The sequence below is a fragment of the Panthera pardus genome, unplaced genomic scaffold, assembly GCF_024362965.1.
Source record: "Panthera pardus isolate Hobbes unplaced genomic scaffold, ASM2436296v1 HiC_scaffold_18, whole genome shotgun sequence".
In the NCBI taxonomy this organism is placed as follows: domain Eukaryota; kingdom Metazoa; phylum Chordata; class Mammalia; order Carnivora; family Felidae; genus Panthera; species Panthera pardus.
The window spans coordinates 14777631-14799967 of NW_026526743.1; the positions used below are offsets into that span (position 1 = coordinate 14777631).

At 50.6% G+C, this 22337-nt stretch overlaps 3 protein-coding genes across 3 annotated transcripts; 1 reads left to right on the plus strand and 2 right to left on the minus strand.

Annotated features, from left to right (window-relative positions):
- Window positions 1-2546: 2546 nt before the first annotated feature.
- On the minus strand, window positions 2547-3595 carry LOC109256664 (ferritin light chain-like). The gene has a single exon (XM_053905942.1). It carries the CDS (start codon window positions 3455-3457, stop codon window positions 2711-2713), a length of 747 nt encoding a protein of 248 aa, XP_053761917.1. The 5' UTR covers window positions 3458-3595; the 3' UTR covers window positions 2547-2710.
- A 132-nt stretch (window positions 3596-3727) lies between these two features.
- LOC109256665 (EP300-interacting inhibitor of differentiation 2-like) lies at window positions 3728-4978 on the plus strand. The gene has a single exon (XM_019432183.2). It carries the CDS (start codon window positions 3851-3853, stop codon window positions 4412-4414), a length of 564 nt encoding a protein of 187 aa, XP_019287728.1. The 5' UTR covers window positions 3728-3850; the 3' UTR covers window positions 4415-4978.
- Window positions 4979-14508: 9530 nt separating this feature from the next.
- Window positions 14509-21927, minus strand: SELENOV (selenoprotein V). Its single transcript, XM_019431942.2, is given in 8 exon segments — window positions 14509-14632; window positions 17992-18039; window positions 18370-18464; window positions 18579-18653; window positions 18773-18826; window positions 18956-18980; window positions 20899-21875; window positions 21877-21927. Coding segments are annotated over 6 exon segments (1260 nt in total). The 3' UTR covers window positions 14509-14632; window positions 17992-18039; window positions 18370-18386.
- Between the last annotated feature and the right edge of the window lie 410 nt (window positions 21928-22337).

Sequence of the window (22337 nt, forward strand, 5' to 3'; positions counted from 1 at the left end):
CCTCAAATGATCCGGAAATAGTGGCAGCAAGTCAGAGACAAAGATGCTTCAGCCACTGGAAGTACAGTCTTGGGAGCACGAGCCAACCCGGAATCTACCTCAAAGTTTTGCTTTTATCTCCCCACGTGAGCACTTCTGTTCAAGACACTATAATTTTGTTTATAGCCATTCCTGTGCCCAGATAATAGGAAGGATTTTCAACTTCTGCTGTAAGGTCATTTGGGGCCTCAGAGGGCAGGATTATACGTGCCTCCATAGGATTATAGCAAAATTACTACAATTTCTAGTTCCTCCCCTAATAATATATGTTGTTACCTACGTCTGGGAACTCTTTTGTTAAGTATTTGTGATTTTCTGGGCAGCCTGAGAGTGGGAGCACGGACCTGTGGGTCTCCAGCCCAGCCTGGGAGCTGCCTTGAAGGAGCCCCACGTGGGGTGTCTGTCTGGCTAGGTCACTGGAGCACACAACTCTTGATCTCGAGGTTGTGGGTTCAAGCCCCACACTGGCTGTAGAGATGAGCCACACCTAGAGTGATGGCAGAGATTCTGGTGAAGAGCTGTGTTTGAAGCAGCAAGGAGGCCGAATGTTGTGTTTTATAAATGCGATGCTCGGACCAGGAAAATTAAATGAGAACATATAGCTACTCCTTTAAAAAAAAAAATTTTTTTAAGTTTCATTTGTTTAAGAAATCTCTACACCCAACGTGGGGCTCGAACTCATGACCCAGAGATCAAGAGTCACATACTCTCCTGACTGAGCCAGTCAAGCGCCCCCAGAATAGCTACTCCTGATAGGGCAGAGAGCAGTGAGTCATTAACGTTACTTGCTGATGCCCGGGAATCACAGCCATCATGATGGGAGTCACCACCAGCAAAATCAAAGAGAGAATTTCCTGGGGCGCCTGAGTGGCCCAGTAGGTTAAGTATCTGACTTTGGCTCAGGTCATGATCTCAAGGTTCATGAGTTCAAGTCCTGCACTGGGCTCTGTGCTGACAGCTCAGAGCCTGGAGCCTGCTTCAGATTCTGTGTCTCCCTCTCTCCTCTGACCCTGTTACCCTCTGTCTCTCTCTCTCAAAAATAAACATTAAAAAAATAAATTGAGGGGCGCCTGGGTGGCTCAGCCGGTTAAGCGGCCGACTTCGGCTCAGGTCACGATCTCGCGGTCCGTGAGTTCGAGCCCCGCGTCGGGCTCTGTGCTGACAGCTCAGAGCCTGGAGCCTGTTTCAGATTCTGTGTCTCCCTCTCTCTCTGTCCCTCCCCTGTTCATGCTCTGTCTCTCTCTGTCTCAAAAATAAATAAACATTAAAAAAAAATTAAAAATAAATAAATAAATAAATAAATTGAAAAAAAGAATTTCCCTCTCTGAAGTCTTTCCATTAATTAGAATAAAGAGAATGTAATTGGAGAACCAATATTTAAGATGTTGTAATATTATGAGACACATAACAAAAATAGCAATGACTATGTACCTATCAAGAAAATGACCTACTGGGGTGCCTCACTGGCTCCGTCCACGGAGCATGTGTCTCTTGATCTCCACTTGGTGAGTTCGAGCCCCACATTGGGCTTAGAGTTTACTTAAAATTTTAAAAAATGTTTAAAGAAAATTAGCTATTTATAACCACAATGGAAAACATGGGTGAATCTCATAAAAATAGTGCGTGAAAGAAACCAGACACAAGGGTATACAATTTCAAAAAGTAAGCGAAACTGGCAGGTCTGGGTGGCTCAGTCAGTTAATTCACGGGATTTCTGCTCAGGTCGTGAGTTCTAATTCCTCATCGGGGCTCTGCACTGAGGGGGCGAGCCTGGTTGGGATTCTCTATCTCAAAAATAAACTTAAAAAAATTTTTTAATGAGCAAAACTAAAACACAGGAATGCACCCCCAGGAATAGAACAAAAAGCAAAGCAAGTAAACAATGACCATGAATACCAGGCTAGTAGTTACCTCCCGGTAGAGAGGAGATTCTTGTGAAGGGGGAAGGGTTCGGGAATATGGGGAGTCAATTTCCAGCGGTGGTTACATGGCTGTTCACTTTCTGATAAATCATTCCGCTGTATACTTTTGTATACAGGTTCTGCATATAGGTTATGTCACACAAATAAGATTTAGAAGAACATAACCGTCCAAGAGTAGCTAAAGAAGTTTTAAAGATAACAAGGGGGTATTATTATAAAGCTTTAATTGTTAAGAGGATTGTTATGGGGGGGGGGGCACCTGGGTGGCTCAGTCCCTTAAGTCTCCGACTTCACAGTTCCTGGGCCCCATGTCCAGCTCTGTGCTGACAGCTCAGAGCCTGGAGCCTGCTTGGGACTTTGTGTCTCCCTGTCTCTCTGCCCCTCCCCCACTCGTGCGTGCACGCGCGCGCGCGCGCTCTCTCTCCTTCAAAAATAAACATTAAAAATGTAAAAAAAAAAAAAAAAAAAAGAGAGAGGATTGCTATGGATAAATGGAAAATAAAGAACATCCTCCCCACCCACCCACCCCCAAAACAAACAAAAAACCAAGAATCTAGAATATCTTGGTGTATAATACAGGCAGCGTTTCTGTTTTTCATTGCAAAAAGCTTTATTGTTTCCATTGGGTCGACAGTTTGGGAGAGGGCTCCGTCGTGGTTAAAAAGCTGCTCAGACAAGCCCAGGCAGAAGCCCTGGCACTAAGGGGATGCCAGAGGGGCCCCTCCAAGGTTGCTGGGCTCCAGAGGCTGCTAGTCGAGCTTGAAGGTGAGCCTTTCGAAGAGATAGTCGCCCAGCGCGGCCTGAGGGCCGGCCAGCCTGCGGAGGTTAGTCAGGTGGCTGCCCATCTGCTTGATGAGTTTCACCTCCTCGCCCAGGAAGTGGTTCTCCAGGAAGTCACAGAGATGAGCGTCGGCACGGGCAGAACCCAGGGCATGCAGATCCAAAATTGCCTCGTTCAGGTTCTTCTCCAGGACTAGAGCCGTTTCCATGGCGTCCAGGGCTTTACCCCACTCGTCGTGCGACGGCTTCTGCACGTCCTGGAAGAGCGCGCTGCCGCTCCGCTGGTTTTGCAACTTCAAGAGCCGCTGGGCACCCTCGCGCTTCTTCAGGGCTAACTCGCCGAAGAAGTGGCCCAAGCCCTGCAGAGCCACATCGCTGCTGTCGAAATAGAAGCCCAGAGAGAGGTAGGTGTTGGAGGCCCGCAGATGCATGTTGACCAGGCAGTTGACGGAGGCCTCCACCTCGGGGGAATAATTCTGACGCCCCTGAGAGCTCATGATTGGTCGGCAACAAGGCGCTAAGCTCAAAAACCGGTGTTGGTTGGCCCCAGGGGCAGAGGGTGGCTGAGAAGGTGGTTCCGGGGGTTGAGACTGTAAAGGCGGCTGGAGGGTGGTCTGAGGCTGGAATAAGGGGTGCCCCTGGGTCTGGTCAGTCCAAGCTCTGTTGAAGCACGAGGCAGATCCAGCGGACCGCCGGGCGCACTGCAGATGTGGCATTATAATCACCGGAGAACAAGAAGCGTAGAGAGGAGCATGATGGGTGGAACCTGGGGAAAGCCAACAAGAAGCAACCTTGTAAGACTCTCCTGGGGTAAACGTTAAACTGACTCAAACGGAAAATAGGGACGCGCCCTTCGACGTTCCGTTGCCCGCTCGGGGCCGTTTCGGCTGTGATGACGCTTCTGGCCGCGAGGTGGCGCCTGGCGGGGCACGGGCGCCGGGAATGACGCGTGCGCAGCGCTCCTAGGTGTATCCGTAGGATAAACGCACGCGCCGCGTTCACCGGTGCGCACAGCGCTCGCGCACACGCACTTACGCGCCCGCCCGTAGTCGCGACGTCCCGTTTTTCCAATTTTTCTGGGAGCGGCCGAGCTGACCCCGGGGTCCGAGATGTCCGAGCTGCCCCCCGACAGCGGTGTCCGGCAGACGGACGCGGCGAATGGCCACCGCGACGCCCCGCGGGCGGAGGTAGGCGGCGGGAGGCGGGAGCCGGCCCCGGCGGGGCCTGCGGAGCCCGGGGAAGGTCCGGTGGCGGCGCCCGGGGAGGCCCGCGACGCACAGGTAGCCCGAGTGTTGGCGGAGCCAGCGGAGGAAGAGGGTGCGCAGGCCAGACCCCGATCCCGGCCCGGGAACGGCCCGGGGCTGGCTGCGTTGCCGTACCTCCGCCTCCGCCACCCACTTAGCGTTTTAGGAATCAATTACCAGCAGTTCCTGCGCCACTACCTGGAACACTACCCGATCGCTCCGGGCAGAATTCAGGAGCTGGGAGAACGCCGCAGGAGGTTTGTGGAGGCCTGCAGAGCCCGGGAAGCAGCGTTTGATGCCGAGTACCAGCGGAATCCCCAGAGGATGGATTTTGACATTTTGACATTTACGGTAGCCCTCACTGCGTCCGAGGTCATCAATCCTCTGATAGAGGAACTTGGTTGTGACAAGTACATAAGTAGAGAATAGTCTGGTGGCGAAACTACTGCAGAGGGGAGCCTCTGTTTTCAAGTCTCGCGCCAGTCCTGTCCCTCGATTTTAGAAGGTCAAAGTGTATGAGATAAGGCGAGGCAGAGTTGCGGGGGGAAGGGTGTTTATCGCGACAAAGCCTCAGAAAAGAAATTCAAAGCCTTGTGACTCCTGTAACTGTTGAGTTTGGGGTTGATACAGAGCCTTCTCCCTGTGTTGTGGAAATGACTTTCAAAATTGCTTCACTGAAAAGTGAAGGATAGTTTTCAGGACATTGAGACCCGATGACGTACTGTGGCCAGTATCGGAGCCCGTGATGACGAAAGAAACTCTCAAATCGTGATGGGGAGGAATAAGGAGCCACGGCGGAGTTATCCCGTGGAGAGACTGGAAGCCTATGGCGAGAACTTGACATTGTCCGAATATGTGCTCTGTTCACGTCAGGTTCAACAGAAGGTTTTAGCACAAGATCGACTTTGTGTTTTTGTGAAGCATTTCAAACGGCAAGCAGTGTAACTTGTTGTATATATTACCTGATAAACCTTGTATTCGAGAATATCTGAAGATTCTGGAATTTTTTTTCTTTCATTTTTAATGTGTTTAAGCTTTTTTTTTTTTTTTGGTAAACCTATTCAGAAAACCCCCAAAATGTGAAATATACACCGAAAGTTCTTCCATCCCTGTCCCCTCCATCCAGTCCCCGCCACAACCCACATCTGCAAGGTGCCTCTCCTGTCCTTGCCTTGTGTACACACAAGCAAATGCAAATTTGGGGTTTTTTTTTTTTCGTTTCTTCACAAAAGTGGGCATACTTACTGATGTACACGTTGCTTATTCAGTAAGAACGTACCTTGAAGATCCTTCCAAACCACTGCATTGCCTCGTTCTTTGTTCTTTTTCAGAGCTGCGTTCTGTTTCATTCTGTGGTTGATTATGTTGTAATTTACTTACCCAGGAACATATCGATGGGCATTCACGTTCTCCATCTTTGTCTTTAGATTTTTTTATGTCAGAAATTCATCATTTATTTTAGAAGATAATTCTTAGTAAAATCTAATTTTTGATCCGACAAATTTTCCTTTTTTTTTTTTAACCTTTTATCGCTTCACCCATTTTCTGTTGGCAAAAAAAAAAAAAAAAAAAAAAAAAAAAAATGGCTGTGAAAGGTAACCTTGTATGCATATCACAGGGCCTGTGCGCAAAAGCTTTGATGGAAATGCCCTGGTCGTGTTTTGCCATCTGTGCAATGGGGCATAGCGTAACCTTTGATGGTGTAATACGGCATTTTTCCTTGGGGCATCTTCTAATCAGCAGCTTCTTAGATTCTTTGTTATGTGTAACATCCATAGTGTGAATTTCCAGAAGTGAGAATTCTGGGCCAGGGTACTCATTGGAAATTGTATGTATATTCCCTTTTCTGTGAACCCTGTGTTCGTATCTTTTATCCATTTCTCCCCTGAAGAATTGTTGTTCTTTGTTGATTCCAGTAGCTGGCGATGTAATATGTGAGATAAGTATAATAGCTTGTAATGTGAGTTATGGACGTCTTTCCCCAGTTGGTCATTTGTGTCTGGTTTTCCTGAAAGCCTTTGGGCAGGCAGGTTTTTGCTTTTGTTTTTGTTTGCTGTTTTCTTTTAAACCAGTAAGGTATCGGATCTCAAGATTTTCTTGGGGGCTGTGTGTGCGTGTGTGTCGTTTCTTTGTGCATATTTGAGTCTCTGAACACTTGGAATTTATCCTGATGTACAGTAAGAATTCAAAATTTATTTTTCAGGGGCTACTGGTTGCCCCAGCACCAGTTACCAACTAGTCCTTCTTTTCCCTGCTCACTTTGTTTAAAGATGCCTCTTCGTCATATACTAAGCTGTGTTTTCGATTTTCTGACTACGTAGTTTTAAGTCTGGTGGTTTTTGATGTTTGTTTTTGAGAGAGCACGCGAGCAGGGGAGGGGCAGAAAGAGGGAGACCCAAAATCTGAAACAGGCTCCAGGCTCTGAGCTGTCAGCACAGAGCCCCATGCGAGGCTCGAGCTCACAAACTGTGAAATCATGACCTGAGCCGAAGTTAGAAGTCAGATGCTTAACCGACGGAGCCCCCCAGGCGCTTCTCAAGCAAAGCTTTTTTTTTTTTTTTTTTTTTTTTTAGAATCACATGATAGTTAATTTATCATTACGATACTGAGTCTTCCTATCCCAATGGTCTATTTTCCCTTTAAAAAAAATTTTTTTTAAGTAATCTCTACACCCAATATGGGGCTCAAACTCACAACCCTGAGATCAAGAGTCACGTGCTCTGCAGACTGAGCCAGCCAGGCACCCCTATTTTCCCATTTTTTAAAAGACTCACCCCCCCCCCAAAAAAAAAAAATGCAGCACCCAGGTGGCTCAGTTGAGCACCTGACTCTTGATTTAGGCTCAGGTGGTGATCCCAGGGTCCTGGGATCCCAGGGTCCTCATGAGCCTGCTTGAGATATTATCTCTCTCTCTCTCTCTCTCTCTCTCTCTCTCTCTCTCTCTCTCTCTCTCTCTCAATTAAAAGAACAAACAAACTTCCTTTGTGTCCTTCAGAAGAGTGTTAGGAGCGCCTGGGTGGCTCAGTCGGTTCAGCGTCCCAACTTCAGCTCAGGTTATAATCTCCCGGTTCGTGAGTTCAAGCCCACATCCGGCTGGTGGCTGTCAGCACGGAGCCTGCTTCAGATCTGTCCCTTTCTCTCTCTCTGCTCCTTCCCTGCTGGTTCTCTCTCTCTCTCTCTCAAAACAAATAAGTAAACTTTAAAAACATAACCCTAGGATCACTGAAGATTCCGCAAAGGCCTTTGACAAAATTCAGTAATCATTCTTGATCAAACACCCACCGAGCAACAGACACATATGTGAAGAACTTCCACAAAATCAGGAACAAGGCAAGGGTGCTTGACTATCATTCACATTGTTTTACAGGAGACAGAAGGCACCGGCTCAGGAATTAATAAGGAGAAAGAAATTCAAGGTAGAAAAGTTGTAAAGAGGCATTACTTTCACTGTTTGGTATGACCTGTTCTTCAACCTAAGAACCACAGGAAAAACTATAAACAAGAGAATTCAGTGTGTTAACAGGCTATCAAATAAATATGGACACATTACATTTTTTTTTTAAATCAATTATCCTCTTTCTATTTGAGAGAGCGAGAGAGAGAGAGAGAGAGAGTGCTAGCAGGGGAGAGGGGCAGCGGGAGAAAGAGAATCCCAAGCAGGCTCCACGCTCGGCGCTGAGCCTGATCCCGCAACCCTGGGATCACCACCTGAGCGGATGTCAAGAGTTGGGCGCTCAACAGACTGAGCTACCCGGGTGCCTGGAAATGCATTATTTTCAAACACACAGGCAAACTTTTAGAAAAAATGTAACAGAGAGAATCCTCATTTATGTAGAAAAAACAGGAAAGATAAAGTAGCTAGGAATAAATAGATCTGCCAGAGATCTACTTTGGGAACATTCATTTCGGGGCAAACAATATTCTTTTGGTTTAAATATTTATTTTTTTGAGGGCGAGCACGCGCGAGCCGGCGTGAGCAGGGGAGGGGCCGAAGAGGGGGGTGGAGGTTTTGAAGTGGGCTCTGTGCTGACGCGAGACCAGGACCTGAGCGGAAGTTGGACCTTAACCCACTGAGCCACCCGGACGCCCTCCTACGGTTATTTTTATAGTCCCCACCATGATGACGTAGTTACTGGTAATGCACGATCTTCGTGTGCCTCGAGTGATCCTTATTTACAAATGAGGTATAAGCCTTTTGATGTGCTTCTGGATGTCTGTCTTTTTTGTTTTTTCTTTCAGTAGGCTTCCCGCCCAGCACAGAGCCCACCTGAGCTGAGGAGTGGCCGGGTGGCTCCATCAGGGTCCCAGCTGCTGATTTCAGATCAGGTCATGATCCCAGGGTTGTGGGATCGAGCCCCACATCGGGCTCTGAGCTGAGCAAGGAATCTGCTTGGGATTTTCTCTCTCTCTCTTCCCGCCTCCACCCCCTCCTCAGCCTCTCACCCTCTTCAAAACAAATAAACAAACTTAAAAAAAAAAAAAGGCCTGAGCTGAGACAGAGAGTCTGACACTTAACTGACTGAACCACTCAGGCACCGCCCCACCCCCGGCTTTTATTTAAGGTTGTTCGTATAAGTGTTCCCTAAGTGTCATTTTCTTGTGCACTATTTGTTAGTTTTAGAGTTTAAATTTTTTTTATGTTTATTTTTGAGAGAGGCAGAGCGTGAGCAGGGGAGGGGCAGAGAGAGGGAGACACAGAATCCAAAGCAGGCTCCAGACTCTGAGCTGTCAGAGCCCAACTCGGGACTTGAACTCACGAACTGGGAGATCACGACCTGGGCCAAAGTCGGACGCTTAACCGACTGAGCCACCCAGGCGGCCCTGTTACTTTTACATTTTAATGTTATTATAACATCATTTAAATAATTTGGAAGTTTTTCCTTTCCTAAGTTCTGGAACACCTTAAAATCCACTGGAATTGTCCTGGTAAGGTTTGATAACATTTCCTTTGGGACTGTCCAGGCTGGTGATTGGGGACAGTGAGGGTGAGAGTCCTGATGTCCCTTTCCCTACTTTCCCCGGTGGTAAGAGCGGTAGATTTTGAGGTACTTAGAATTACAAAAGTGTCCACACTGAGTCAGAATGTAGCATTTTTCCTGACTTTATTTTAATGTAAGTTTTTTTTCTTTTTTTTAATGTTCATTTATTTATTTTGAGAGAGGGCACGTGCCAGGGGAGGGGCAGAGAGAATCCCAAGCAGGCTCCACGCCATCAGCTCAGAGCCCAACAAGGGGCTCGATCCCACGAATGGTGAGATCATGACCTGAGCCGAAACCAAGAGTCGGATGCTTAACAGACTAAGCCACCCAGGGGCCCCTTTCCTGACCTTGATTAAATGCCTTGATTAAATACACTCAGTGGTAACAGAGGGGAGTTGCTGAACTTGGAGAGTGTTGTGCAATAAATAGAAGCGCGTGACCTGTGAAACTGCAAAATAGTCTTCGAGAAGCATGGTTTTCACTTTTTCTGATGTGGTGGGATTGCAAGGTCGGAACCGTCGCTCTGGGTTCAGAGTGGAGTCACTCAGAAGTCAGCCTGGAGTTTCTGCTTATCAGGTTACCCACAGAGGCTGCTTATTCTCCCGAGTTCTTCCAGGGTCTGGCCTGAGACAGAAATTGCAGGTTTCTGCCCCGCAGGGAAGCTGGACTGGGGTTTAGAGAAAAACGAGGTTTGTTGCCCAAACGGTAAGCATTGTGATAACGCAGGCTTCCACAGTTCTAAGCTGCTTCGTCAGACGTTGTGTCCCTTGGTTTGCCCAGAAAAGGACGCTGAGGCTTAGAAGGTCAGATTGTTTTCCCAGATCCATCTGACTCCAAATCGCACCAAGGGGCAATGACCTAACCGGGCGTTAGCCTCTCAGGAGGGCAGGGAGTGGGACCGGGGGCAGGAGGGTGAACATGAAGAGCATCAGTCGTGGTGCCAGGTGTCTTGGGGTCAAATTCCGATTTTGACCTCCATCTGTGAGGCCCCAGGCTTATTACTCAATGCCCGGTTTCCCGTAAGTTTATGCCACCCTGTTCCTTCTACATCTTTCTGACTGATGGAATCTTATAATAGAGGTGAAATATATAAGCTTTTGGAATTTCTGAGGAGGGGAACACAAGAATCTAGAGTCCTAGACCAACGCACATCCTTAGAATACGTAAATATTGTCATGGAAACCAAATTAAGATTTTTTTAATGAAAATCTGAATACATGGGGTGCCTGGCTGGGTCAGTCGGAACAGCATGGGACTCTTGATCTCAGGGTCATGAGTGCAAGCCCCATGTTGGGTGTAGAGATCACTAAAAAGAAATAAACCTAAAGAGGCGCCTGGGTGGCTCAGTCGGTTGAGCAACTGACTTCGGCTCAGGTCATGATCTCGCGGTCCGTGAGTTCAAGCCCCGCGTCGGGCTCTGTGCTGACAGCTCGGAGCCTGGAACCTGCTTCGGATTCTGTGTCCCCCTCTCTCTCTGCCCCTCCCCAGCACTCTCTCTCTCTCTCTCACTCTTTCTCAAAGGTAAATAAACATTAAAAAATTTTGAATTACAAAAAAAAAAAAGCTTAGAACTTTCAGCCCCACCCCCAACCTCTGGGGAAGAGGGACGGGCTGGAGGGTGTTAATCACCCAAGGCAGGCGATTTGATCAGTCATGTCTACATAATGAAACCTCCATAAAACCCCTAAACAACAGTTTGGGGAGAGTCCAAGTTGGTGAGCACATTGACTTACTGGGAGCGGTGCACCCAGCGAGAGCGGGGACGTGGCGCCCCCCTTCCCGCAGGCTGGGCCCTATGTCTCTCTCCCATGTGGCTGTTCTTGTGTCTTTAATAATAAACCAGTAATGGTAAAGTGCTTTCCTGGGTTCTGAGAGTCATTCTAATGAATTCGCAAACTCGAAGAGGGGGCTGCGAGAACCCCTGAGTTGATAGCTCCTTGGTCAGAAGCGCGGCGACAACCGGGGATTTTGAGTGGCATCTGAGGTGGAGGCAGGTCTCGCGGGGCTGAGCCCTTACTTGTGGGAGCTGACGCTAACTCCAGGGCAGAGTGGCAACACTGAATTGTAGGACAGCCACCCAGTGTCCAGGGAGTTGGTTACTGGTGTAGATAAAACCCACACATTTGTTGTCAGGCTCATTCAGGATTATCTTCAGTTTGATTCATTGAAAGCCCGTGCAAAATCCTTTTTTGTCATTTAATGTGACGTAGCCATGGGAGTGCTACCCCAGCATATTCACATGTCCCACCCACACTCAAGGGAAGGGGGATCATATGAACGTGTGGGTCATTGGGGGTCACCTTAGGATTCTACCTACCATAAAAAGTAAATAATTTTAAGTAGTTACTACCTTATTATGCTTTATCATATTATGACATAGTTAAGAAAAAAAAAAAAAAAACAAACATTAAAGCCTCTGGCTCACTCACTGCTCTCACCCACTCACTCATCACATCCTCCCAATCCTGGGGTATTTGTTATGATTTGGGTTTGACGGCACATGACGGAGACCCAAGATAACAGCATCTTAAACAGGGAAGCTTGCTTTTCCCTCCTGTCCATTTCTGGCAGTTCTACCGAAGGACCCCAGGCCCCTTCCCTGTTGTTGCCCCATCCTCCCTACTCAACCCCCACGGAATCATTCTGTCTCGTACCAAGATGGCGCACCATCAAATCCCACTTCCCGACCCCAGGATGGACGGCACAACCCCCCAAACTGCAGGCGTCACTTTTGCTCACGTCCTATCGGCCATATCTAGCGGCCAAGGAGCCTGGGAAATGTAGTCTTCAGCTGGGGACTGTCATGAAGTAGTGCCTCTGCCCCAGCGGCCAAGCCTGTGTCTTCATTTTGCAGATGGAGACACCAAGCTCAGAGTGCCGACGTCACCAGAAGGCGATGGATAAATCAAGGGCGGAAAGAGGCGAGGAGAACCTCCTTGTATCATAGCCCAAGACCAGGGCTTTTACCGGCTCCGAAGAGCTGATATCTCATCACTGATGCGGTAAGAGGCATTTAATGAAGGTGGGGAGATGCATACATTTGACGGACCAGTGCTGGGGGGGATCTGGCGTCCGGGTGTGAGATTGTGGACGGCGTGAGAAAATACCGAAGCACCAATCCTGAACCCTGCCTTCCTCCCGTGCCCCTGCCCGGGCCACGCGGTGTGGCGGGGAAACTGGGGCTCTGCAGACAGACCGCGCCTGGATTCTCTGGTTCAAAGTAGAAATAGCCTCGGCGACGTAATGAGATATTGGGTCCTTGCACGGCTTCCATTCCAGCGAGCAGATGTGCCCTAAGAGGTTTAACGTTCACGCAGCTCCTGGGCTATGAAAGCCCTCTCCCGAGACTCTCACAGATTTAACTTGTTTACTCTTTTCAGCAGCCCCGAGTGAAGTGCTATTACGTTCCGCATGTTACAGAGGGAGCAACTGAGGCACAGAGCGGTAGAGTCGCTTGCCAGAGCTGGGAAGTGGCAAAACCGGGAGTGGAATCCTGGCAGGGATTTGGCTCCAGGCTCTGCGCTCTCAGTCGGTAGGTTCTAGGGTCTGCCCCGTTATCTGCACCTGCTCCTCGTCGTCAGGAACAGAAAGAGAGTCCAGGCTCTTGGCAAACGTGCAGAGCTTGGCTTTGGAAGCCCGGGCAGCGTGTCTGATCTCGCTCTCCAACGATCACGTAGCACCCACTGTGCCACCTGCACGATACCCATCGCCTCTTCTTCCGCTGAGCCCAACACGAGCCCTCGTCCTCCCCACCTCGACCCCCGACATCCCCTCCCCAGGAGGAAGACAGATCCACCCAGGCTGCAGGGGAGTTTGAAGCGTTTGTGAATGGACAGCTGGTCCGTTTGAAGAAGGTGCTGGGACCCTGGGGGTGGGGTGGGGAGACCGACAGACAGACAGACTGTGCCCAGAAAGGTGACGGCTTTGTGGGTGAGGCCAGGCTGCAGAAAACTGTGAGCATCATCGGCGAGGAGAGCAGGTAACAGGCAGCGGGCCGGCGAGCTGGAGGCGAGGTGAAGGGGGGGGGGGGGGGCAGGGGGCAGGGCGCGGGCTTGGCATCACAGCGGAAGACAGGGTAGAGGCTGCCAGGAAAATCTTGCCTCCCTAGCAAAAAGAGAGAGACCCAGCAGGCAGGTCCTTCCTCACGGAACCCTCTTCCGCCTGCAATAAGGACTCCAGGGGTGGAGGTGCAACAATGAAACGGCGTGTGTTAACCATGGCAGGAAAGCAATACGGAAAAACTCGGGTCTCCCCCAGGTTACTGACACCCGCCTCCCCACACTGCGAGTCTAAATTTTGTTTTTAGTGTTTCTTTTTGAGAGAGGGAGAGAGCGAGCGAGCAGGGGAGGGGCAGAGAGAGAGGGAGACACAATTCGAAGCAGGCTCCAGGCGCCGAGCTGTCAGCACGGAGCCCGTCGTGAGGCTGGAACCCACAAACCGTGAGATCATGACCTGAGCTGAGGTCGGACGCTCAACCGACTGAGCCACCCAGGCGCCCCCAACACTGGGATTCTAGGACCTGTGGGTTTAGAAAGTGGGCTCCAGGGTGTAATGAAATTTGGGTTGTTAAGGGTTGGAGACTTGCCACAGTCCATATTTCCGTCCCACCCCCTAAAACTGCCAATAAAACGAGAAACTGTCAAAACGTATCCTGGGGCACCCGGGTGGCTCAGTTGGTTGAGCAACCAACTCTTGATTTCGGCTCAGGTCATGATCTCACTGTTAGGAGATCAGGCCCTGCATCGGGTTCCATGCTAGGCCTGCTTGGGATTCTCTCTCTCTCTCTCTCTCTCTCGCTCTGCCCCCCTCCCTCACACTCTCTCTAAAAATTAAATTTTTAAATTGAAAAAAAAAAAAAAAAGTATCCCAAACCAGGGCATAGGAAATGAAGATGCCACAAAAGAAAGAAAGAAAGTGGGGCACCTGAGTGGCTCAGTCTGTTAAGCGTCCAACGTCAGCTCAGGTCATGACCTTGCAGTTTGTGGGTTCGAGCCCTGCCTGGAGTTCTGTGCTGACAGCTCAGAGTCTGGAGCCTGCTTCGGATTCTGTGTCTCCCTCTCTCTCTGCCCCTCCCCCACTCCTGCTCTGTCTCTCTCAGTCTCTCAAAAATAAACCAACATTAAAAAGAAAGTGACTCAACAGCACCAGGAATTGAGGCTAGCCAACCAGGAGCAAACCTGGGGAGCAACAGGAAAACAGGACTAGGCTTCTCTTCAAGAGTGTTCTTCTTCTTTTTTTAATGTTTATTTTTGAGAGAGGGAGCGAGACAGTGGGTGAGCAGGGGAGGGACAGAGAGAGAGAGGGAGACACAGAATTTGAAGCAGGCTCCAGGCTCCGAGCTGTCAGCACAGAGCCCCATGCGGGGCTCGAACCCACGGACCGCGAGATCAGAACCTGAGCCGAAGCTGGACACTTGAACTGACTGGGCCACCCTGGTGCCCAGGATTAGCCTTCTCTTCAAACCTGCCCTTCCTTCCCCTCCCCACCGCCTCCCCTCTCACCTCAGGAGACAGTGTGGCAACATTAGACGAGGTCAGGCCAGAACAGAGAGGCAGATTGTATTTATTTCCGTTTTCACCCCTCCCCGACTCGCCCCAGCCCCAGCTACCATCAGAAAAGGACCTGACTTGGCAACATTTCAGCCCTTCTCGGCATCCTGCTGAGGCTCCTGAAATGGAGAGGAGAGAGAAAATACTTTAAAACATCAAGAACGATGACAACAACACTATAAAAATAATAGCATTTATAGTGTTTACTATGTGTCAGGCACCATCCCAACGCTCCCCACTCTAGTCTCCTTGCCATTTCTCAAACACGCCAGACACATTCCTACCCCAGGGCCTTTGCACTTGCTGCTCCCTCTGCCGGCTATATTTTCCATAGATAACCCCAGATATCCGCACGACTCAACCCCTTCCTTCTTTCAACTGTTTACTTACCATCTTCCCAATAAGGTCTTCCCCGACCACTCAAGTTAGGATTGCAAAAAACTCCCAGCACTACCCACCCCCACTCCTTTCCTGCTTTATTTTCTTCTCAGCACTTATTTCCACCTTCTATTTGCCTATGTGTCTTGTTCTTGTCCGTCCCCACCACTAGAATGTCAGCTTCACCAGGGCAGGAGTTCGCATCTGTTTTGTTCATGGCCGTATCATCCCCAGGACCCAGAACAGTATCCAACACAGAGTAAGTACTCAGCAAATATTTGTTGGATAAAGTGAAATCCAAGGAGGTAACGGCGATCATGGTTTCTGCTTGACAGAAGAGAAGACCAAGGCAGAGAGAGGTGAAGGCACTTGCCTGAAGTCACACAGCCAGTAAAATAGGGATTTGAAGCCAGACAATACTGACGTAACTATTGTCTATCCTTCCGTTTTTTAATACAGTTGATTGTCGTTCTTGTCCACCCAAAGCTCTCTCCCCATCATCCCTCCCCATGGGCTTAAGGAGAACAACTCCATTCCGAGTTGGAATGGCCACATGACTCAAGACTGGCCAATGAGAGCTCTGTGTTCCCTTGGGCCTCAGTGATTGGTTCAGGGTATGAACATGTGACCTAATCCAGGCCAATAGGAATTTATGCCACCAAGATAGGAAGCCTCTCTGAGAATAAAGTTAGCCCAGGGAAAAAGCAGAACACAGAGTAAGGGAGGGTCAGATTCTCAATGACAATATTTTGCTGCCTGGATCAAGCCATTCCTGAAGCTAATTAGCCCCTAGACTTTTATTCTCATGAGCCAACTTTTTTGTTGTTGTTAAGCCAATTTGAACTGGGTTCTCTGCTGCAATAAGAACATTCATGACTTATTCCAATAACAACTGCTGTTCACTTACTGAAGAAGGGTTTTGACAAGCTCTTAATTCACATCTAACATCACCAGCTTCAGCCTTGTATGGCTGGCTGGTGGATCCAGGATTTGAACCGAAGTTCCTGTGACCCTGGAAGCTGCATGCATAACTACTCTGGTATTCTGCGTATTGGCAGGTGTGAGAAACAGACGTCTCCTCTGCCTCCCCTGCCCCATTCCCCAGCATGGCTGCTTGAAAACAGACCTACTAAGTGCCTGGCACATAGCAGGCATTCCAAAAATACTGTCTGTAATTTTTTCAAAACAACTAATATAACGTGGACATTGCCTGGATCCTAATTCCCAACCCACCTCTAAAAAGATATTTTTGAGACACTTGAGTAGATCTTAGATGCCATTAAGACATTTTAAAATTTTTGTCGGGGGTGGGGGCGCCTGATGGCTCAGGTGATGCAGCATGCAACTCTTGGTCTCAGGATTGTGAATTCAAGCCCCACATTGGGTGTGAGCCTACTTAAAAAAAAAAAATCAATAAAATTTTTGTTGGGGGTGAAAATGCTCTTGTACTTCTTTTAAAAACTTAATTTGTTGGGGCACCTGGGTGGCTCAGTCAGTTAAGCATCCAACTCTTGATTTCAGCTCAGGTCATGATCCCACTGTTTGTGAGTTCAAGCCCCATGTCAGGCTCTAGGCTGGCAGTGTGGAGCCTGCTTGGGATTCTCTCTCTCCCCCTCTCTCTCTGCCCCTCCCATGCTGTCTCTCTCAAAATAAACTTTAAAAATAAAATAAGAGATGCCTGTGTGGCTCAGGTCATGATCTCACAGTTCGTGAGTTTGAGCCCCGCATCGGGGCTCTGTGCTGACACTCGGAGCCTAGAGCCTGTTTCAGATTCTGTGTCTCCCTCTCTCTGCCCCTCCCCCGCTTACACTTTCTCCCTCTTTCTCTCAAAACTAAACATTAAAATTTTTTTTTAAATAAAATAAAAAACTTATTTATTAGAGACGCATACTGAAGTATTTACAGGTGCAATAACGTGAGGTCTGGAATGTACCTTCAAACGCTCACATGCCAAAAAAAAAAAAAAAAAAAGCGGAGAGGAAAATAGATGGACTAGGAGAAAGTCGGTAATATTAGTTGACCTGGTTGACGAGCACATGGGGCTCACTGTACGGGCTCACAACTAGTGTGCGTGTCTAAAGTTTTCCACCAAACAAGCGTGAAAAAAATCATAGCTTCCATTTATGTAAACGTCTAGAAAGTGCAAACTAATCTAGGAGGACAGAAAGCAGATGAGGGGTGGCCGGGGACAGGGCAGAGGGCAGGAGAAATTGCTGAAGGCGCCCTCTCAGTGGTCTTAAAAATCCAGTATCTGGGGCACCTGGCGGGCTCAATCAGAAGAGCACGTGACTCTTGAACTCGGGGTTGTAAGTTCGAGCCCCACGCTGGGTGTGGGGATGACATAAACACATTCACGAAATGAAAATGCAAACTAAGGGGCGCCTGGGTGGCTCAGTCTGTTAAACGGCCGATTCTTGGTTTCGGCTCAGGTTGTGATCTCGAGGTTCTCATGGGATCGGTCCCGAGTCACGCTCTGTGCTCCAAGCACAGTCCTCCCTGATCTAACAAGGAGGACTCACTGAGCTAGGCAGGAGTGGGAGTAGGATGTTTCTGACTCTAAGCACAGAGCCTGCTTGGGATTCTGTCTCTCTCTTTCTCTCTCTCTCCTCTCTCGGCCCTTCCCTCCCTCTCTCTCTCTCTCTCAAATTAAGTAAATATTTAAAAAATTAAAAATCCAGGGGCTCCTGGGCAGCTCAGTTAGTTGAGTGGTTGACTCTTGACTTCAGCTCAGGTCATGATCCCGTGGGTACCGAGCACCCAGGCAGGCTCCGTGCTGAGCACGGAGTCTGCTTGAGATTCATTCTCTCTCTCCCTCTGCCCCTCTTCCCCACTCACCCTCTCTCTTCTCTCTAAAAAAATAAATAAAAAGAAAAGAAATAAAAAGAAAAGAAATAAAAAATAAGAATCCAGTATCGGTGGCCAATAAATGGTTGTGCATATGCTTTAATACCTTAAGACAACGTTAGCAATGGAACTTTCTGCAGTAACGGGTTCTATGTCCTACATCTGCACTGCTCAACATGTGGCTATAGAGCTCTTGAAATGTGGCCAGTGTAGCTAACAAGTGAATTTTTATTGTATTTAATTTTAATGAACTTACCGTAAGTTGAAAAGCTGTAGGCTGTTATTGGGTGGCACAGCTTTACAACTGAAAGTGAAAGGAAGGGAGGGAGGGAGGAAGAAATTTAAAGCTCTTTTGAAAAAAATTTCATTGACATACACTGAGCCTTTCTTTGAGCCATGTACATTTACTACCTTAGATGAGGCATCTCCTGGAATCATCTCAACAACCCCATTTTACAGATGAGAAAACTGAGGTTCAGAAAAGGGTGTGGGTGACCTGTCCCGATCTTAACAGGGAGGACTGGCTGAGCTAGGTTGTGAGTAGGTTGTTTCTGACTCCTAGACAGAAACTCCCTTCGTGCTGCCCACCCTCAGCCCCGCCTCCGCCCCGCCCACCTCGCCTCCCTCACCTCACCTTCGGCCGGTTGCCTGCTACCTTTTCCTAATTTCCTCATAGATAATGCTCACAATCTTCTGCAGCCTGGCCTCATCCACAAAGCCATCGCCTTTCTGGGCACAGAGGGGAAAGAGCAAGGACATGTATGTCTCCCACGCCCCTCCACCGCCGCCCCCCCAACCCAGCACCGCCCTCCCTCCCGGTCCCGGACACACAATCACAATCACCTTCTTTGAATGGATCAGTTTTCCATCCACAAACACTTCAAACTCCCCTGTAGCCTGGGCAGATCTTTCCTCCTCCTGGGGAGGGAATGTTGGGGGTGGAGGGGAAGGTGAGAGCTCCTCTCCAAGCCCCTGGGGTCTCGGGACCCTAACTACCCCCCCCCCCCCACACTCCTCCAGGCCACCGGCACACTCACAAAGCGTAGACAATTTGGAAATTGCAGCTCCAGACTTTTTCTCAGTAGAATGTACTGCAGGGAGGAGATGGGATCATGGGTTCACAGGATCAGAGGGTCATGGGGTCAGGGGAGGGGAAACAGGACCTCCTTCCAGACTTCCTGTCCAGCACTCCCCCTACCTCCAAAGTCAAAACTACTCACCCGAAGGCTGTAGCTTCAGAGGCCGCTGGACGCCGAGGGAAAGAGAAGGGACACAAGAGAGAGATGGAGAGAAGATACTGAATCAGTATCTCCCCAGGCCCAGAGGGAGCCTGTGAACACCGGACTCCGATTCCATCCCATACTGCTAGCTCACCCAAGGCAAAAAAAACCACAACAGTCCTCTGTATGGTCCACAAGCCCCCACGGTATCTGCCCCGTTGCCTCCATTCACTCCCTGGCCCACTGCTCCAGCAAAGGAGGGAGGGAGGAAGTTCTTTTGAAAAAAATTTCATTGACATACACTGAGCCCTTCTTTGAGCCATGTACATTTATTACCTTAGATGAGGCATCTCATGGAATCATCTCAACAACCCCATTTTACAGATGAGAAAACTGAGGTTGAGAAAAGGGTGTGGATGACCTGTCACGATCTTAACGGGGAGGGACTGACTGAGCTAGGACTGGGACTACCCTCAGCCCCGCCTCCACCCCTCCTACCTCGGAACTCCTCCTCCAACACTGCATGCCTCACCACAGGGCCTTTGCACTGGCTGTTCCCTCTGCAGAATGCTCTTATCTACATGGTTCCCTCTCTCCCCTCCTTCAGGTCTTTACTCATATATCACCTTCTCAAGGAGGCCTTTCTGACTACCCCATAAAATTGTGAACCCCCCCCCCCATTCCTTCTGCCGTTGGCACTGATCGCCTTTTTTTTCTTTAGTTTACTTATTTGAGAGAGAGAGAGAGAGAACACAAGCGGGGGAGAGTCAGAGAGAAGGAGAGACAGAATCCCAAGCAGACTCCACCATTAGTGCAGAGCCCAATGTGGGGGCTGGAACCCACAAACTGCAAGATCATGACCCGAGCCAAGATCAAGAGTCGGAAGCCTAACCGACTGCACCACCCAGGTGTTCCAGCACTGATCACCTTCTACGATGCGAGATAATGTACTGTGTGCCATATTTATTGTTCATTCCAGCCCCCTCCACACCAGAACGTGAGTGCCACAAGGGACAGAGATCTCTGTCTTACGCACTCCTGTGTCCCTGGTGCCAAGGACAGGGCCTGGCACAAGGTAGGTGCTTAATAAATAGTGGTTGAATGAATGAATTAATGAATCCATGGATTCAAAGAAGCTAGAAAGGAGGAGAAGGGCAGAGAAAGAGGGGAAGATGAGAAGTGGGGAGAAGGGGAGAGAGGCATTTACATCGGGAAAGGAAAAGAGACAGTGAGTTGGGAGAGAGACAGAGCAGGAGAGACCACCTGGCAGAAAAAATGGGGGGGTGGGGGGGATTGAGACTGGGAGAGATAAGGGGGAGAGAATGTTCTAAAGCAGGAGAGAGACATGGGGATTGGGGGAGGTCCCTGCTGTTACTGTTGTCGTGGACCCAGAAGACCCAGCTCTGGGACCACCAAAGAACGGAAGCCAGCCTCCTTCCGCCTCTGCCCTTGCGGTTCCTCCTCCCCTTGCCACCTCGATTGCCCTCCCAACACCCAGCTCTTCACGTGGAGGCCCCCTTCTCAACACCGCCTGAGAAAGGCCATCCCTGACCACCCAGTCTGGCATTCCCCCACCCCTCCCGGCCTGGCTTTGGGTCGGCCTGGCCCAGCCTGGCCTGGCGAGGAAAAGCAGGGTGGCGCTGTTCAGCACTCCATCCATCCTCAGAGCAGGCCTGGCCCTCGGGGGGGGGGGGGGGGGGGGGGGGGGGGGAGCAGCACACTCCAAAATGAGTAAATGAGACTGAATGAATGAAGCTCAGAGCAGAGATCTGAAGCCAACAGTTCCCCAGCCCCAGAGAAAATGATAGGTGGAGCCAAGTTTCCAACTGGGAGTGGGGACTCCCTCCCCTCACCCTATCTTCAAATCCCGGAAGCCCCACGGCCCACCCCCTCTGGGCTTTCCCCAAGGGGAGGAAGGCAGGTGTGGGCGGGACGCCCCTCACCAGTAGATCACTCGAATCAGGATCTTGCTGTCCTCCGGTAAGTTCTCGAAGGTGGAGGGGTGAAAGCGGGTGGGGCGAAGGAATCGGTCTCCAGGATGGGCGCCGGGAATAGAATCGGGAGTGGAATCCATCAACTTGGTGGCTGATGAGTCTGCCCTCGAGGTTGACCCAAGGGTGGGCCCCAGGAAATCAGCGGCCGTTGGAGTGAGGGCAGGAAGGGACTCTTGGGTGATAGAGCCGAATCCATTGGCAACTGATGGGAAGTGCTTCACACTGGGTGTCGGTGAAAGATCCCTGTCGGCCACACAGGGGGCTCCGGAGCAGATTCTGAGGGTGGATCCAAAGGTGGGGCTGAGTTCCCTAAGGATTCCGACGCGAGGGGGCAACGGCCCGTGATCGGGACCCCGACTGGGAATGAGGCTGGGGCTGGGATCCGGGCCAGAGTCGGGGTCCTGATCGGAGTGGGCGTCCGGACCCGGGTCGGGATCTGTACCGGAGTCAGGGTCCGGACCCGGGTCGGGATCTGTACTGGAGTCAGGGTCTGGACCCGGGTCGGAGTCCCGACGGCAGTCGGGGTCTGGACAGGAGGTCTCAGTCCAGACTGGGGTTGGGGTTTGGACCGGAGTCGGGGTCTGACGAGAGTGGGGGTCCAGGCTGAGGCCGGGGTCTGGACAGGAGTCGGGGTCTGAGCGGGACTCTGGGCCCGGGCCGGGGCCGAGATCCGGACGGGATTCGGGGCCCGGCCCGGGGTCGAGGTCTGGGGGGGATCTGGGGTCCGGGCCGGGATCTGGGACGGACGCGGGGCCCGGACAAGGGTCTGGGCGGGATTCGGGGCCCGGGCCGAGATCTGGACGGGACCTCGCGGCCCGGACCGGGGTCTGGGTGGGATTCCGGGTGCGGGCTGGGGTCGAGGCCCGGGCAGGAGTTGGGATGCGGACCGGGATCGAGGACCTGACCGGGGTCGAAGCCCGGACCAAGGGCCAAGACCCGGGCCGGGGAGGGGTTTGGAGCCCGCGCCTGGTTGTTCATGGGCAGCAGGGGCCGGGGGGGGGGGGGGGGGGGCGGCGGGGGTTGGGATCCCGCCGGTCCTCCTTCCTTGGGGCGGGGAGAGCCTCACTCACACCAGGGTTCTAAAATGGGAGAAACCACAAGGGTGGGCACTGTTACATGGTGTTCCACGCTGTACACAGGTTCCACTGCGCTGGGCCTCCAGCGCCCTGATCAGCAAACCCTGGTCCAGTGATCAGGTTCCCTGTCCAGTGGGGGAAACAGCCATCACCAACCAACAACCGCCCAGTGTGGCCGGGGCTGGAGTAGGGGAGGCACAGGCAGAGGAGTCAGAGACAAGGCGAGAGAGGCACAGGAGCCTGCAGAATCCCAAAAGGTGCTAGAACCAGCCTGGGGCGGAGGGGGCTCCCTGAAAAAATAACTGGGTGGTC

What these genes read in the sequence shown, in the direction of transcription:
- LOC109256665 (XM_019432183.2), top strand. Translation starts at nt 3,851, where the DNA reads ATGTCCGAGCTGCCCCCCGACAGCGGTGTCCGGCAGACGGACGCGGCG.
- LOC109256664 (XM_053905942.1), bottom strand. Translation starts at nt 3,457, where the DNA reads ATGCCACATCTGCAGTGCGCCCGGCGGTCCGCTGGATCTGCCTCGTGC.